Source organism: Sphaerodactylus townsendi, linkage group LG05 (assembly GCF_021028975.2).
Source record: "Sphaerodactylus townsendi isolate TG3544 linkage group LG05, MPM_Stown_v2.3, whole genome shotgun sequence".
Lineage (NCBI taxonomy): Eukaryota > Metazoa > Chordata > Lepidosauria > Squamata > Sphaerodactylidae > Sphaerodactylus > Sphaerodactylus townsendi.
Genome location: NC_059429.1, coordinates 93,439,569 through 93,457,111, shown reverse-complemented (window position 1 = coordinate 93,457,111; position 17,543 = coordinate 93,439,569). Strand labels below are relative to the sequence as shown.

General features: G+C 43.2%; 1 protein-coding gene across 1 annotated transcript in view; it reads right to left on the bottom strand.

The window, feature by feature from the left end:
• Window positions 1-3,403: 3,403 nt before the first annotated feature.
• The window catches only part of WNT2B (Wnt family member 2B), a 51,063-nt gene continuing 36,923 nt past the window's right edge, over window positions 3,404-17,543 (bottom strand). The window contains exons 3-5 of the mRNA XM_048498793.1: window positions 8,880-9,157; window positions 4,987-5,251; window positions 3,404-4,379 (exon numbers count right to left, since the gene is read on the bottom strand). Coding sequence (XP_048354750.1) covers window positions 4,150-4,379; window positions 4,987-5,251; window positions 8,880-9,157 — 773 coding nt within the window. The 3' untranslated portion in view covers window positions 3,404-4,149. The remainder of the gene's footprint in view (window positions 4,380-4,986; window positions 5,252-8,879; window positions 9,158-17,543) is intronic.

The window sequence follows — 17,543 nt, the reverse complement described above, 5'->3', positions numbered from 1 at the left end:
TTAAAATGATACTTTGTTTTTCATTAGAGTTGAAACAAATGGGGGAAACATATTTGAATTCACAAATGCAAATGTGGACACCACAGTGGTTCTCTTCCCCTCCCCCCTGCATGCTTCTCAGCTCAGCTCCCTGCTGTTCCCATTGCTTAATGCTGAATAGCTCTCTCATCAAAGCTTCTGCAGGCCAGTAGCAAACTGTGCCAATACAACACTGCAAAGAATGTGAGAGATGACCTTCTTGTGCAGGTGGGAAAGTTTCAAAGTTGAGCTGCTTGTTGCCATGGAAGCAAAGAACCAGGTTCCCAGGTCTATGTTTTCTTCCTAATCAGACAAAATGAAAGCCGGGTGCTATTTGTTCTCAGTATTTCTTAGACATAGTCCATCCTTATGAGCATAAAAGTTCAGGCACACAATAGGCTTGGCGGCCTTTCAGCATAATATTTGATAAGGGAAGGTCTTAACGATGATCCAGTTTTATTTAGCCATTTAAAAAAAAGTTCTCTAGAAGTGTGAGTTCAATTTATGAAGACTTCTTTATGTACCTGAGCTTTCAGATTAGCAAATAAATCACTACCAGCTGGCAAGAGTTCATCAGAAATTTCTCTTATTTTCTATATGGACAGCTGTTTGAACAGCGAGGAGCTAAGCTTTGAGCAGCAGCAAAACTTTTTAATGGTGCTCTGTTTTAAATTTCAATACCTTCACCTATTTTTATGTAATCTTCCAGGAAGACCTTTTTGGATTTGGATGGTGCAATGTCTCAGCAAAAAATTGGGAGTTTGCCACAGAACAGAAATGTTGAATTACAGTATTGACTTGATTTTAAGGATGAGCAATTCCCTTAAATATTTGACAATGCATTGGGTTGGATCCAAGCAACAGGGTGAGACTGAAAAGATGTATTTTTATAAATACAAAGAATCCTTCCGCTGACAGAGTGGGTTTACCTTTTGCATCCAACCCAGTATTGTTCCATGTGACTATCCAGTGATAAGCAGCAATGACTTCTGTGTTGTCTGGTTTCTGCAAGGTCATTGCCTACTTTATCAGACCATAACCTCTGACCCCATTTTCTAAGAAAAAAGGTCAATGCGGTACAGTAGATAAAATGTTGGATTTGAATGTGGATGGTGTCAGTTTAAACATCAGTTATCGAAACAAAAAGAAACTCAAATTGAGCACAATAGTGAAACTCAAATTGAGCACAATAAATAAAACCAACTACACCACAGCTATCGGCCAAAACAAATCTAGTGCAACTCTTTAATAATGTATAATAGTGTAAGCATATAAAACAGTAATAAGGCTCAAACAGCTATGAGGTGGAAAAAAATAAACATGAACCAAAACCGCATTTAAAAAATCACAGAACAAATCACAAAGTACATGAAGCACAAAACAGACTAGTGTCACAATAAGAAGACCAACAAAGTGAATAGAAAATTCTCGGGTAAGTGGGTTCTCAACCTGACTCAAGGGTCTCACAGTCTGAAAGTAGTTCTTTTCAATGGTACAACTCAGGAGTCACAAAATGCAATCCGAGACACGGTTTCTGGATAAACATCACCTGTTTTGTCCAGACTTTTCAGGCTTTATAATTCCAAAGTGGATGGTGCTTGTCCTATCTTAGGGATTCTTAAATAGGCTTATGAGTTAGATAGCCTTTGTGGATTCCCATTTCAGTATAAGGACTATGCAGAAACGATTCTCATGCAAAAACGTCCTGTGGTTTTTGAATGCAGTGTTGGTTCATGTTTATTTGTTTCTACCTCATAGCTGTTTGAGCCTTATTATTGTTTTATATGTTTACACCATTATATATTATTAAAGAGTTGCACTTGATTTGTTTTGGCTAATAGCCACAGTGTAGTAGGTTTTATTTATTGTGCCCCATCAGTTTAAACAAGTCATAAAGCCCACTGTCTAATCCTCTTTAGAATTGTCAGGTACCCCCTGCCCTAAAAAATGTGTGTAGAAAAAAAAATAGTAAATGAAAGAAAAGTTATGCAATCCTACATGTTTACTTATGAGTGGGTCACACTGATCTCACTGGAACTTATTGCTGAGTCCCCAGGGTGAATGATGAGGCTGTTAATATGACGCTGCTGGGCTCTGGCTGGTCAGAGATATGTTACACTCCTATTTACTAACTTGGAAGCTTCGTACAGATTTTAGCCCCTAAGGCAGCGATTCCCAACCAGGGTTCCGCTGTGAGCATGTCCCAGGGGTACCGCAGCAATGCTACCGGCCCCCCTCATTTTTGTGGTGTCTCCTGCCAGCGCCAGGAAGGACATGAAGCTGGCCCAGGAGGCAGGGCCTGCCGCAAGATCAGCAGCCAATTCCCACCCCTGCAGCCCAGTGCTTCCCTTCAACCTGGGAGGGGAAGGTGGGGGATGGCAAGCAGGGGCACTGGGAGGGGAAGGTGGGGGGATGGCAGGGGTACCGTGAGATATGAAGAGTGAGGTCAAGGGTCCCGTGATGTCGAAAAGGTTGGGAAACACTGCCCTAAGGAATGTGCAGCTGTATCAATTAAATTTCTGTATTGATTCAAGAAAAGTATGTTAAACAAAACTGGTTCAACCCTGTGTTGTGGACTTGATTTAGACTGATTTGCTGACTTCTCTAAGTTCACCGAGGTTACATGAACGCTATAAACCTAAGCCAATTTAGATCTCAGGGTTTCCTCCTAAGGAATGAAAAACTTCAGCTAGAGACTGCATAGTCATCATTAACTGAGATGCTGTCGCTGATGACTGGGTTAGTTTGTACTGAGGAACTTTATAGCCAACATTTTAAAAATGATTGACGCTTTTGCACATGCACAGACCCACACTTTTGTTCCACGTATGTTGAATGAAGTGAAAGGAGACCTTCAAAAAGTCCATGTTCTGCAGGTTCTACAGGGCTTTGCTCAGCAGATGTCTGATGACAGAAGCAGGGATGGCAGAAGACTGTGGGTGTGGAAACTACGAGCTCAGGAACTCTGTGAGATTGCTCGTTACTGTGCAATATGAGCTGATGAAGATGACCCTTGTGCTCATGTCTATCTGTTGTATGAAGGATCAGGGATTTCCTTTTGCCTAATTATCTCTGTGTCTGCATATCAGACAATGGGAAGAGATGAAATATTGGCCAGGGAAGGAAGGATGGGAATGAGAGAGAAGGTGGGGTTGTGATGGCATCTATCTTATGATGTCTATCTTACGACAGCAAAATGACATCTTGTGCTTTCTAGCCATTTAGGGTGGCAAGCTCCCTTCAGTCTTGAGTCTTTCTTCTGACATAACTAAGGTGTACCAATAATGCAAGCAAGGACTTGTTACCTAATTAGTCCTGAATGTAGGAAGCCACAAAGCAGAAAACATCTTTTTTACTGATACAGGTTTATATAGATTTTTTTTGATTTAAAGTATTTAAAGCTGTGTACAAAATGTACAATTGAGTTTGTACAAAACAGTCACTATTATATTAGTGTCCTTTGAAAACCTACCAGTTTGTCCAGACACACCTGTGCGCTCTGACTTTCCCTGACTGTAGATACTGTTCTTTTTCTTTTTGCAGATAACTTGTAATTCCATCTCCAGCTGAGGAGGACAATTAGCAGTCCTTTTACACAACATTGCTTGTGTCCAGACACTGTCCATAGTGCAGGCATGTGTGGCCTCTGTTTGAGAGAAGACCTTAGCAGAGTATTAGAGTTTCCTAATGCTGTATAGCTGTCTTTCTTTGAGGAGAAGAATGCTTTCTTCCAGGGCTGAGAGATTTTTTCTCTCTTGCATTTTGGTACACTTCACTGGCTTTAGGTCTTGCAGCTAATTGCAACTTGATTCTTGGTCTCCAGAGCTCCTATGAAATTGCATTCTCTCTCCTTTTTTAAATACAGAATGTCACTATTTGTAGGAAACACCACAGTTCGATGTAATTTGCAGATTTCCTTTTTTAAAAAATGTAGGGAGTGAGTTTTGCGGGTGAGCAGAAGAGCTCAATGTTTCCCCCTCCCTGGGAAATGTGGTCTTCTCCTTTTAGTGCTTTGCAGAATTAATTAAATAAAAGCCATGCAGTTGAACTACAACTCCCAGAATGCCCAGGACTGTGAGTGGCATTATGCCAGTTTTTTCTTTTCTCTCTCTGGCTCCATTCCACACTGTCTCAAGTTTGGTCTACCCATTCTGCCCGTTTTGGTGCTTTACATGTGTGGATGTCCACGGTGTCCTCACACTCTTTGCAGCGGACTGCACAGCACCAGTGGAATTTGCACTCACATTTGGTAACTCGCGTCACTCGGGTGGTGTCATAACCTCGGCCGCAGCACATGACCTCACACCCATCTGTCCCACGTGATGCCTTGTTGCACACTCGCCCTGCTGTCCCTAATGAACCTGTCAAAAAAGAAGGGAATATGTTTTATTTTGCACCAAACAACCTGCTATACCATTCACTGAGAGACCCCCAAGAAGAGGGAAACATTATGCATGCAAGCACTGTCAAGTAGAACAGTGGAGTCTCTTCCAAGGTGAGGAAATTCTGGCCTATCAACAAGCACTTAACCTCAAAAGATCCTCCTACAGATATCTGTAAAAGTTGCAGTTGACCTGTCTAGTTCATGCTCATTGTGCCTAGGAACTGCTGTAGGCTTCATTTTAATGACTGGCAAATTCTTCTGGCTCTGAAGCAGTAGGAGATGAGAGGCCCTGGAGAAAGATGCTCTTAGACTAAAGTGACTTCAATTCAGGAGGAAAGGAGAAAGGGGTATTAGGAGCAGAAAAGCCCCTCCTCTGAACAAAAAAGCTAGCTTTGCAAACATTGTCATAACATTTTCAAAGTTATCCCCAAAATCATGAAGATAAGAAAGCTGGCATTACACACACACCCCCGCCCCCAATATTTTCAGCAATATGACAGCTCTAGGTTTTGCATGGACTTTCACCCACTTCATTATTCTTCACACAATGTCAGACTGTAAGTAAGTTCCCAAATGTTCTTTACCTGCAGACTTGTCCATCACACAGTAATCAGGAGAGTTCTCAAAATATACAAGGTCAGTTTTCGTGGGTTTCCGGAAATTCTTATTGGCCACGGTAAATCCAGTGCCATCCTGGTTCATGGTGACTTGGACGGCCCCGTTGTATTTTTTCCTTAAGTAATCTCCTGTTCGCCGAAAGTCTGACATTGCCAACCAACATGTCCTTAGAGTGCAGGAGCCACTCACACCATGACATTTGCACTCGAGTTTCAAAAAACGTTTCACAGCCTGGAAAGGAAGAGCCAACATCAAACCTAAGAAATGGCCTGGCACAATCCCAGCGAGGGTGTAAACTGCTCCAAGGGAGTTTCTGTGTTAGGTACAACTGCCAGTGCCTTTTCCATTTTTTTGCTGTCCTGTCTTTCAAATTTCAAAAGACGGCCTCTCTCTACATGCACCTGCTCTCAATCTTTGGTCAGTTCAGCATCTTCTCCTACAAGCAGTGGCGTAGCGCCGAGGGGACGGGGGGTTCGCAATGCACCAGATGTGTGCTGGGGGCGTGGCGGGGGTGTAACAGGGCAGAAAGGCATGGCAGGGGCTCAGGGCGCATGTGTGCCCCGGGCGCAGTTCCCCCTTGCTCTGGCCCTGCCTACAAGTCCCCGCCTTTCAGGAAGAAAACTTGACTTCTATACGAACTCCAGCTTTTTCTGTGGCAGACTTTATCCTTTGGAAAAGTTTTTCAGAAAAGGTGTGCATGATACTCCCTCTGGCAAGATATAGGAAATGATGGAAAGCATCTGATTCCATTGAGCTATTGGAAGGTCCAGTCCATATGTGTGATTCTAGAGTTTTCTCATAGGGCTAATTGCGTGCAATCAGTTCTTAGTATCTTTAGATACTGACGTTTCCTAGTGTGCGTGCGTGCGTGCGTAAGTGCGTGAGGGCAGGCAAACGGACGTGTGGGCGGGCGGGATAATGGCATTTTATTATAGTCTGAATAGTTTATGAAATGGTGTAATTATGCTGATCTGCTCTTAAAGGAGAGGAATATGATTTTTTGATGAAATCCTGCATTAGGAAAGACCTGTGAAACTGGCTAACAATAAATACCTTCATCTTCTCTGGTTTGCTAACTAAGAGTCATGAAAGATTCACCCCAATGGAAAGCCTCCCTTTAATTATTGCAACAGGGTAGCCACGTTAGTCCATTATGGCAAAACAGAAGAACAAGTCCAGTGACACCTTAAAAACTAACAATAATGTATTATTGAAGGCTTTCACGGCCGGAATCACTAGGGTGCTGAGGGTTTTCCGGGCTGTATGGCCATGTTCCAGTAGCATTTTCTCCTGATGTTTCGCCTGCATCTGTGGCTGGCATCTTCAGAGGATCCACATAAAATGCTACAAGAACATGGCCATACAGCTGGAAACCCTACAACACTCGACTAACAATAATTATTTCAGTATGAACTTTTGTCAGATTTACTTGTGACTCACAAAACCTCATATTTGAAATAAATGTTGTTAGTTTTAAGGGTGCCACTGGACTTCAGCCTTTAATGACCAAATTGAAAATGCTCTGACTGGAAAGGGATAACTGTATCTAATCCCACCTGGATGAATGTTGCTTTTAAATAGGGATGCAAATGGGACATTCCTGACTGGAACAAGCACCTTATAATTCATCCACAGCCACTTATATTCATTCACACATATGCTACATTCACATAAAACATATATTGTTTTTCATATGAAGAAAACACATAAGTTAGAACAGCAAGGGTTGTCTCCTTCCTTCACTGTGATCCTTTTCTTGAAATATCTTTCTTCCCAGCTCAGCTTAGTTCCACTATCATAACCATGTGTGCGTATTAAGTGCTGTCAAGTCACTTCTGACTTATGGTGAATCTATGAATCAATGTCCTTTGAAATGTCTAATTAAATAGTTAACAGCCTCGCTCTGGTCTTACAAACTGAGGGCCATGGCTTCCTTTATTCATGTTGGCGCTTTCTCTTTTCCCACTGCCTGCAGCTTTTCCTAGCATTGTCATCTTTTCCAGTGACTCTTGTTTTCTCATAATGTGACTAAATAACGATAGCCTCGGTTTAGTCATTTTAGCTTCTAGGGATAGTTCAGGTTTGATTTGATCTGCAATCATATCGGGAAACAAAAAGGCTTGAAGAACAGTAAGTAGGAGAAGGATGTATCCCCCCCCCCCCCCCAATACTTGTGTGCTCTTTTTCAGGGGGAAAATAGCTCTATACTTTGCTTTACAATGGATGAGAGACACGTGAATGTGTCTAAAAAGACCTAAAAAGCAGCCATTTGATGGTGCTAAAAACATTCCATTACATATATACTTCTCTGTGTAAAGCAACATTTCTAAAAACAATAGAAAATGAGGTCAGGAGATTGAAACAGTAATCCTTTTCCCTTGATACCTTATCTTCTTTCCCCCCTTCCTCTGTTTTTATTTAGCCCATTGGTATCTGGAGTCCACAGAAAGATAATGGCTGGAAGTGAACAAGACCAGGACACCCAAATTATAAAACTAACAGCCTGATTTCTGATTTAAATTTTAGATGCCAGTATTTTGTGCACGTGATGCTCTTCAACATAGAAAGTGTTCTTAGTGTTTCTGACTCTGAAGTGTAAGCCATCTTACTATATAATTGAGCAGCATGTTCCCAACAACAAAACAGAAAAAGCAAAGGACTCTGGGAGGTGTAATCCAGAGTGTCCATTTCTCATGTGCAGAGAGGCTGACAACTACTTCACCCTCAGTCAATGACACTTCTTAAAGCTCTGGAGTCCTTGCAGGGGTTGTCCTATTCCTTGCTTGAGTCAACTCTGGAGGAAGGCAGCAGCGAGCTTAGCGCCAGCTGCCAGGACTGAACAGGCCATCCTGCCCCAGCTGCTGGGGGGGCCGGGGAAGGCTTCGCAGCACCCAGAATGGCTCTGGCTGAGGCAGCGAGTATTGGCATGTGCAGGGAGAAGCCTCACCATGTTCACCCACTCCAGGCAAATTACCAGGAATTGGGCTTGGGGGAGTGGAGAGAGAGAAAGAGAGAGAGAGAATTGTAGTAGAAACAGAAGAGAATGAGTGCTGAGGAGAGGCAAAAAAAAAGCTAGGGTAGGTGACCAGAAAGAGAGAATGAAAGCTGAGGCAGGGTGGCAGAAAAATAGACAATTGGGGTAGGAAGAGGATAAGAGAGAGCTGGAATAAGTGAGCAGACAGAGAGAGTTGGGGTAGAGGGGGCTGAAAAAGAGTTGGAGTAGCAGGGAAGAAAGACAGAGAAAACGAGAGCTGGGATAGAAGGGCAGAAAGTTAAAAACAGCTGTAGTAGGGGGGCAGAAAGAGTGTTGGAGTAGTGGGGCAAAATAGAAAGGATTAAGAGAAGGGGTAGCAGGATTGAGAGTGAGAGGCAGAGGAGAAGGGGGGAAACAGGTGTGTGTGTGGGAGGGAGAGTAATGTCCTCTTGAGTCCCCACTTGCGGGCTACCACACAACCGGCTCCCCATCTTTACAGGTACCCTGTGGCTGCCCCCCTTGGAAAGATGGAATTCAGCTTTTCAAATGGAACTCTCCCCACCTTCACAGATACTCTGCTGGCTCTACAAAGTCAGGGTCTAGCTTTGCAGTTGAGGAGAGGTGCCCATGAAAATGGGGAGAATTCTTCTCACCTTCACAGGCATCCTGCTGCACCTCCCTGGCAAAGCTGGGATGTTTGGGGGGCACAATTACAGTGTTTGTACCAGATGCCATTTCCTATAGATATGCCCTATTTACATATCTTGCCCTGGGAGGATTAGATTTTCTAGACCCCATCATATTTTTTTCACACAATGGGCTTTATTGCTAGTTAAGCATAATTCATGTCCTGGCTACTGCTTAACTCCTAAGAGCATCACTAACCGTTCTGCCGCAGCGGTTGTTGTGCAGGTTCATCAAGGCCCGGGCATCTTTCACTGTTTTCTCCTTGGCATCCACAAAGTCTTTTGCAAACTTGATCCCATAGTTGATGTTGTCACTGCAACCTCCCCAGTCAAATTCTCCTCTATCATCTTTGGAACGGCCCCGCTTGTGGGGATCACAACTGCAGGCTTTCAGCTCACCTTGGCTGCAAGCCCGGGTGATGGCATATACAACTCCAGCAGAGGAGATGGCATAGACAAAGGCAGCTTCCCTACTACCTGCCAAACAAGGAGGGAGACAGTGAGGAGACGGTGTCCGCCGACTCAGATAGTAGATATGTGTGACACGAGTTGAGCTGAGAGACACCCCCCTCCCCAAACACACACACTGACTTCTGTCACATGTACAATCAGGGAACTAAATGCTAGGGAGAACAGACTCAGCTTGCAAGTGTGACAGTCCTGCTGAAATTAGTTAAATGCATTTCACGCCATAGACAACACTCAGACATCCATCTGAGATGGATCTAATGGCATTCCCAAGGTGCCCAATCTTGGAGTTTCTGCAAGAAGCCTCACAAAATGTGTTCCAACTCTCACTGCCATTCCTTTGTGACTGCAGAAACCATTTGGATTAATTCTCAGTAACCAGTGAAGCTGGGGCACTGGTGCTCTTCCTGCATCCCAGTCTGATTTACAATGTCATTTTTATTTGATGTTTGTGCTAATAGGGTATTCAGCAATGTAGACTATCCCCAAACCCTGTTTTACTGTTGCATACCTTGACATATTTAGCAATTTACACAGAGCATATACATCTTTGCACAATTTCCAAAACAGGTGTACACAATAAGTTTGTGTGGAAGGAGTACTACATACTATATATCTATGGTTCAACACATAGTGCTTTGAAATTTCATGCTGTGAGGGGACTAAGGTACATTTCTTGAGTATGAAAAACAGAATAGCAACCAAAACCACACACACAAACCTGGTGTACTGATCAAATGCATTTGAGTTATTTTTTAGAATGCTATGACAGAAAAATTCTCATAGCAACCATGAAAAAAAGAAGTCAGTTTTAGAGTGCACTTATTTATTTATTTATTTTATTTCTAAGTTTTATATACCGCCCTACCCCCAAAGGGCTCTGGGCGGTGAACAACATAATGTTAAAACTTATACAATTAAAAACCATTAAAATAAGCACAGCGGTAAATATAATAAAACAGTGTCAGCAATAAACCCTTATTAAAACTCTCCCAAAGAAGGGAGAAGGAAAAATGGGTCCCATGGATAGTAAAGGGACCCCAAGCACAGGAGAATAAAGGGGCACTTTATCAGCGGCTGGACACTCCAAAAGCCCGGTGGAACAACTCCGTCTTACAGGCCCTGCAGAACTCACCAAGATCCCGCAGGGCCCGGACAGCTGGAGGAAGAGTGTTCCACCAGGCAGGGGCCAGGGCTAAAAAAGTCCTGGCCCGAGTGGAGGCCAGCCGCATCATTGAGGGGCCAGGAACCACCAGCAGATTGGCCTTTGCTGAACGCAGAGGCCTAGTAGGGACATATGGGGTAGTGCGGTCCCAAAGGTACGAGGGTCCCAGGCCACATAAGGCTTTAAAGGTCAGCACCCATACCTTGAAGATGATTCAGAACTCAACTGGGAGCCAGTGCAGGTGGCGCAGCACAGGTTGAGTATGATATGGTAAATAGTATCAATCCTGGCTCCTGGGCACATGGAACACATGCTGTTGTGCTGATGTTTGGTGTATCCAGTTGCTTTTTACTTTCTGTACCCTCTGTTTGTCCACTACAAGTTACCACACATGGAGAGGAGGAGATGCATTTTTACTTGTCCAGTTCGAGGTTTCCCTTTTACTCTAAACGACTCCTATAGTTCCAAGTCGCTTAAATGGGTGCAGGGGTGACTAGGAAGGGTAGAGACAGGGGGGATTGTAGAAGCAAGGGAATGTTTAGTTCCTAATATGATGGCTGTGGAACAGCAAGGGTGGGGAACAATTCCTGCAGCATTGGACAGCAAGGACTCTTCGCTCCTAGATTTGTAGACCCATGCAGTAGTTCAGCTGGATGACTTTAGACTTTGGATTTAAATCAGAGATGTCTGGCTCAAACAATCACACAGGTTTTAATGGGTCTTGACTGGAGCTATGTGAGCCACCCTATCACATCACCTGGCTCCATTTTGGTATAAATGGTTTTTTTGGGGGGGAGAGGGGGGCTCAGAATGTTGCCTCAGCTGTTATTTGGTTAGACCCACCCCCAGCAAAATTTCTCTTTGCAGTCTGTGTGCTTGCAAATGCTAAGTTGTGCTGACTGTAGAGGTGCCATCCTCCAGATGTGGTCTGGAGATCTCCTGGAATTACATTTCATCACCAGACAATAAAGGTCAGTTCCTTTGGAGCAAATGGCAACTCAAGAGAGTGGACTCTATGGCATTTTACCTTGCTAAGGTCCCTCCCCAGACCCTGGCCTCCATAGGCTTCACCCCCAAATCTCCAGAAATTTCCCAATGTTGAGTTGAAACATTTTGCCACATTCCAGAATGGGGATGCAGAAGACATTTTTGGAGAAGTGGTAAAATCCCACCATATTGTTGCCTTCTAACCCCAGACTCATGAGAGGAGATTGTGGTCTTTCAACATGACTCAGCCAGGCTGCATGAAACTGACCCCATCTTGGATGGCTGTAGAGACTTCAAATGCAAGGCTGCAACCTTCACTGAACCTGAGACCAAACTCCAGCTCTGACAGCATCACTGGCATGATACACTAACCCAATTGGCCATGCTGGCAGGGGCTGATGGGAATTGTAGTCCATAACATCTGGAGTGCCAAAGGTTCGCCACCATGGCACTAACCTCTGACCAAGGATGTTCTTGGCTTAACTTGAGAGCATGAGAATATCAGACTTACTAGCCAACTGACTTGCCAACATCTCCAACCTTAATGGAGATGACAGTGAAAGTAGGCTAAGAAATCTAATACTAACTGCTCTAATGGTAATGTTCATCTTTATGGATTACTTTAGATAGTGCTAATGATCCTCAGAAGAATCACTTTCTCAACTTGATGAACCATGAATCCATGCCCTAGTAGCCAAAGCAAGGCATTCAGAGGAAATCCTTACATTATGTTTTCAGTTTCAAACAGGAATTATAGACAGGCAAGCCAAACAAGTGCCAGAAGATGAGAAACAGTGAAAATTCAAGAAGAGCATGCTGGGGAAAAAGAATGCTTACAGATGAACTAGCTTAGGAAAGAGGCTTGAAAGTCAAGGATGTGAGACCCCAGTGAAGAGCAATTTTTAAAACTGCTGGAAGAGCAATTAAAAAAATTATTTTTTAATTAAATGACAGAATCTTCCCAGGATTCTTGGATCTTCCTAGGAGGCCAAACTGGCTGGTCCTCTATCCACCTCTATTTCCATAGTGTCCCAAATTTCTGAGATTTGGGGTATTTGGGGGGTTTCTTGGTTGCTTATGTGTTAGTACATCTGTAGAAGTTTTCCCACACCGTTTCTTAGTTCCACACTCCTTCTCCTTATACCTCCTGAGTGTGAACAATATTGTACCCTCCCCCATTCCATTTGGGTGGCTCTTGTCTTTTTGGACAAATGCATACAGTATGGATTCTTCCCAAAGCTGTAAATTGCCTGGCAACTTCCCACACAGTGCAGGATGCTGCCTGGTATTTTATAGTTCTGCTTTGAATTTGCATCTGTTTTTATAATAGCCATAAAAACAGCTGCAAATCAAAACCACACTGTTGTGTTCCTCCACCGTAGCTTTAGAATAGGAGCTTCAAAGTGAGTTGTGCATTCTAACATCCTTAGGTAGAGATTTGGGAGGAAAGATTTCCACCAGAAGAACACAATGTAAGCTTGGCCCTCTCTCTCCCTTTCCAATTCTAGAGCTAAGGCTTCTAAATCTCTATAACCTGCCAGTTAAGAATACCCCGTGCCTTGTATCCATTGTGATCCAGCTGGAGGCCAAACTTAGCTTGAGAATATGCAAAGCAGCAGTAATACCCCTTAATGAATTTATGTGTGACAGGTTTTCCTGCTTCTATTCCTGTGATTGGATCAAGGCAAGTGCAATAGTGATTAAGTCTTATTCCACTGAGGAAGACTTCAGTTGAAAATGCAAGCTTGCGTTTTGGATCTTGGATTTGTCGATTTGGATTATTGTTTCCATATCATCTGTTTCAACAGGAGAGCAGCTGTCAGAATCTCCATTTGGGGGAACACATACACATGGTTTGTGCCCCAAGAACTCTACCAGACAAACAGCAGCATTGAAATAGTAGAGGCACCTATAGATACTGACTTTTGGGTCTTTAAATAGACTTGGACTGGTCCATTCATTTGTTCTTTAAGTAGACTTGGACTGGATTATTACTTATACACAATAGCAAGTGCTACTATAGTATGATGTAGGAATTGTATGTATATGTATCACTCTTGCACATTTGCACATTTTTGTAATTTGCAATACCAAATTCCACTGTCTATGCTTGAGTGTATTTCAGCAGCCAGGAGTACAGAGTAATGCTAAAATTTTATGGAATTCATTAACAAAGTCCCTTGGTCATGACACTGTAAGTGTGCACAATTGACAACAAATCCCATAATATTTTGCACTACCACTGTGCCAAAAACTGGTAGAAAACTCTCATTCTCAGCATCCTGTCTAGCAATTGAACTCCGCCTCTTTTGGGTAACTTTATACTTATATGCTTGGATAACATTATACTTCAAATACAAAAGATGATATGAGTTGCTGATGATCCTGAAGTAACATTATTTTCCTAAATGAAAGCAGAGTTACAGGAAACATAAGTGCACTTTTGTTAAACAGGCAGACAGCTTTGCAAAATCTTGTGCAAAAAAGAGGGACAGGATCGTGCCCAAACCAGTTTCATATTTAAGCCTAGCTTTCCTAATATTAAGCTCACCTTCTGGTCACTTGCCTATGCTGGTTTTAAAGTGAAGAAAAGCAGTGGTGCAGAGAGCTCTGAAAGTTTCCTCTAGATGCAGGCTGTACATGATTCAGGGATAGGTGGGGCTTTCCTGGGGACACTTTCCATCCCATGAGTGCTGACCCTATTTAAGAGGGAGGTCAAAAGGGTGGCTTGGCCTTTTGCACTGCACACAGTGATGACAAACTTTGCCCTCAACTGCTGACTCCCTGCCAGTTCTGCTAGCCAAATATTTATATATCTTGTTACAGTTTACTTTTGAGCTCATGCTTCCAGAGGTGTTCTCTCCCATCCTGAAGTGGCTACTTCCAGCACAGTGACATATCCCATTACTGTTCACTTAGCATACAAGGGAAGCAAAAACACAGCACAGGGAGATTTAGGCTCTGCTCTTTTCCCAGTTAATTCCTCTCATTGTAAGAGCACAAGAGCATCACTTTCTCTAAAGGATAGAGATCCAAACTGGATGCTGCAGGGGTAGACATGCCTCCTTAAATAGGGGTCTGCCCTCCCATGTATAAATCAAGATATGGGGTGTGATTTCTAAGAGTCCCCTCACCTGTAGGCAGGGAAGTTTGAAGTCTAGGTTGCTGCATTGGTTAAGATCAGCTGGTTATTCTTTTGTGGCAAATAAGTCACACTTTCCCTCATAGAGACTGTGGAAGCTGGGTTTACTTACTTTGTTACATTACAAACAACACAAAGGTCGATTCTCCACTTGCGTTATCGACCTAAGTTCGAGCTGCGTTCGACCTAAGTGCTCCGCACAACCACTGGGATCAACGTGGTTTTGTTCCAGCTTCGCCCCATGTAACGGTCAAATTTCCGACTCCAGTTGGGAACTACTACTTTTTCAGGGAACCACGCTCGAACTCAGCTCGATTCCAGTAAAGTGCGGAATCTCTGGTACCAGGAGTCCCCCATTAAGCCAATCACAGCTGAGTGTTTCGGGCATGCATACAGCTGGAGAACCGCTGCGGCGAAAATCGCGCCTAATTTTTTCCCCCTCCTCTTTCTTGTGTTCGAAGCGATGGCTGGTCACACAAATGGTGCACAATTTCCGTGTACCAATGTATGCAGCCCATCAAAAAAGGCCACCTTTGTCCCTCCGTTCCTGTGGCAGTTTTTTTAAACATGTGTGGGGGGATAGACGGAACATGGCCGTAGAACAGTAGCCAATCAGAACGGAGTGGCGAAGAGACACAGGATGATTCCACCCTCCAAGCTGGGATCAAACTGGTTGTGGTGGGGAACAACAATGGCTTCGACCTAGGTTAGTACCCTTCTCAGGGAACTGGGTTGAACCTATTTTACTCGTGTGTGGAATCGCCCAAAGTAACTCTTTTTTCATATTTACAGATTACAGGTTTCAGGTTTCAGATTTCAAGATTCAAGTAGAACAATAACAGTCTCTGAACTGTCAGAAGTACATGCACATACAGAGATTTTAGTTAACAGAGAGAGAGAGAGATCTTAATCAACTGACCTAACTGGGTCAGATAAAATGTTCACTTTGAAAATTCTCCCACCATGCATTGCTTGTGTACTAGAATGAAAACAACAACAACATACATCTCTTTCTGTGTATATGGAAGAGGAAGAGGAGTAATAGTTTGGATTTATATCCCCCCTTCTCCTTTCCCTTCCTCCCCACAACAAACACCCTGTGAGGTGGGTGGGGCTGAGAGAGCTCTGAAGATCTGTGACTAGCCCAAGGTCACCCAGCTGGCATGTGTTGGAGTGCACAAGCTAATCTAGTTCACCAGATAAGCCTCCACAGTTCAAGTGGCTCAGTGGGGAATCAAACCCAGATTAGAATGCACCTGGTCTTAACCACTACACCACCCTGGCTCTCTTTGGTTTGCTGCTTTGGTTTGGGCAGGCTCCCTTGCTGCTTTGGGGTAACTGTGCATGCAGATCATAAGTTTGTCACTGAATGCCAACTTCACACTTATTTATTTAGAATGCTTATCAACTGCCTTTCCATTCAGAGGATCTTGATGTGGCTGCTGGGGAAATCCAAGATATTTAAAACCATTTTGCAAGGTGCATTGCAGATATGCTGCCAAATGATGAGAAAACATGGCAGGAGCCACATTTGCTTTGGTTGTGGAGGTCAACAGCATCACACGTGTTGCCTTTCCTTTAAATGAGGAGGAGTGACATGGCAATTGGCAGCTCTGATGACCTTAAATGACAGCACCTACGTATGCATAAAAATAAATAGCAAATCAATGTGCTGGACATCTCATTAATGTAGACTCAAAGATTATCCAAAATGCTAATATTGCTAGATTAAAAATTGTTCATTGCAATGTCTATGAAATCTACAATCTCTCAATTCCAAAATAGCCCCATTACTAGGGCTGGGATTAGGGGCTGCAGGGCCCAATTGGGAACATTTTTTGGTGGGGCCCAAGGTTCAAAGCCAAGATCTGTAGAATCATAGAAATATAAATAAAACCTATTACAGACTTTATATCTCCATGGTAGAATGAAAAGCAATTAAAATGTGTCCTGAAACCTGCATGTGAGTTAATGGACCAAACAGATCTACATCTGCTTTAAGGTCTGGCTGAACTTCATTTCTATATCAAGCATTCCTCCCCCCAAACAGTCTTACTACATCTTAAATGTAACAAAAGTTTATTAAATATGCAGGTGGCATGTAAAGTTTATTTGGGACTGAAAATGTAAAGTTTACTTGGGACTGGAACCAGTTGACTATTTTACATGCCAAAGTGGCAGTCCCTCTGTAGATAACATATTATTTAAGTAAAGTACAGTAACAAATTTTCAAGATATAAACAGTGTAAACAAATGGATCTGGTGGGTTTTCTGGGCTGTGTGGCCGTGGTCTGGTGGATCTTGTTCCTAACATTTTGCCTGCATCTGTGGCTGGCATCTTCTAGAGGTGTATCACAGAGAGAAGTCTGTTACACACTGTGTCCAGTGAACCTCACCTCCTCCCTGATGAAATCAATCATCTAGACTGGGCTCACACAGCCCAGAAAACCCACCAGAACCAGTTGAATCCGGTCGTGAAAGCCTTTGACAATACAGTGTAAACAAACACTACTGACTTCTTAAGAATTCAGAAGAAAATTATAATAATTGCTGTTCTCTGTAAAACCTGCAATGTGGTTGTAGGTATTTGTTGCAATATGTTGTTGAGTGTAATTGACAAGACTAGAGTAGCTTACCCTAGTGTTGGGCCCCTTTGGGCATAGGGCCCAGTTGGGAGCAGTTGGTCCAATTGACTTAAAGCTGGCCCTGCCCATAATATGATTTATAAATAATAGACCCTTTCTGTTGCAAGTTTCCTAAATAATATTGAATGGGTATTCTGTGTACAGGTTGTGATTAACTGCATCAACATATACAGGGGTTTGTGTTCTGTTATTAACCCATGATGGTATACTTAGAACTAGAAAGCTCAGCCAGCAGTACATCCCCTCCCCCCCCCCTCCAGTTGTCAGAAATGGACTTTGGTGTCTCTGCAGCATGCCTACCCAATATTACAAGAGAGTGGAAAGTCCTATGCTTGTCAATGTCCAGACTATCAAAAGCGATTAGACAGTTTCACTGAGATGTCTCTCAGTGGCTGTTAGCTGTCATAGCTACATGAAACACCATGTTAAGAGGCATAGTATCTGTGCATATCAAAG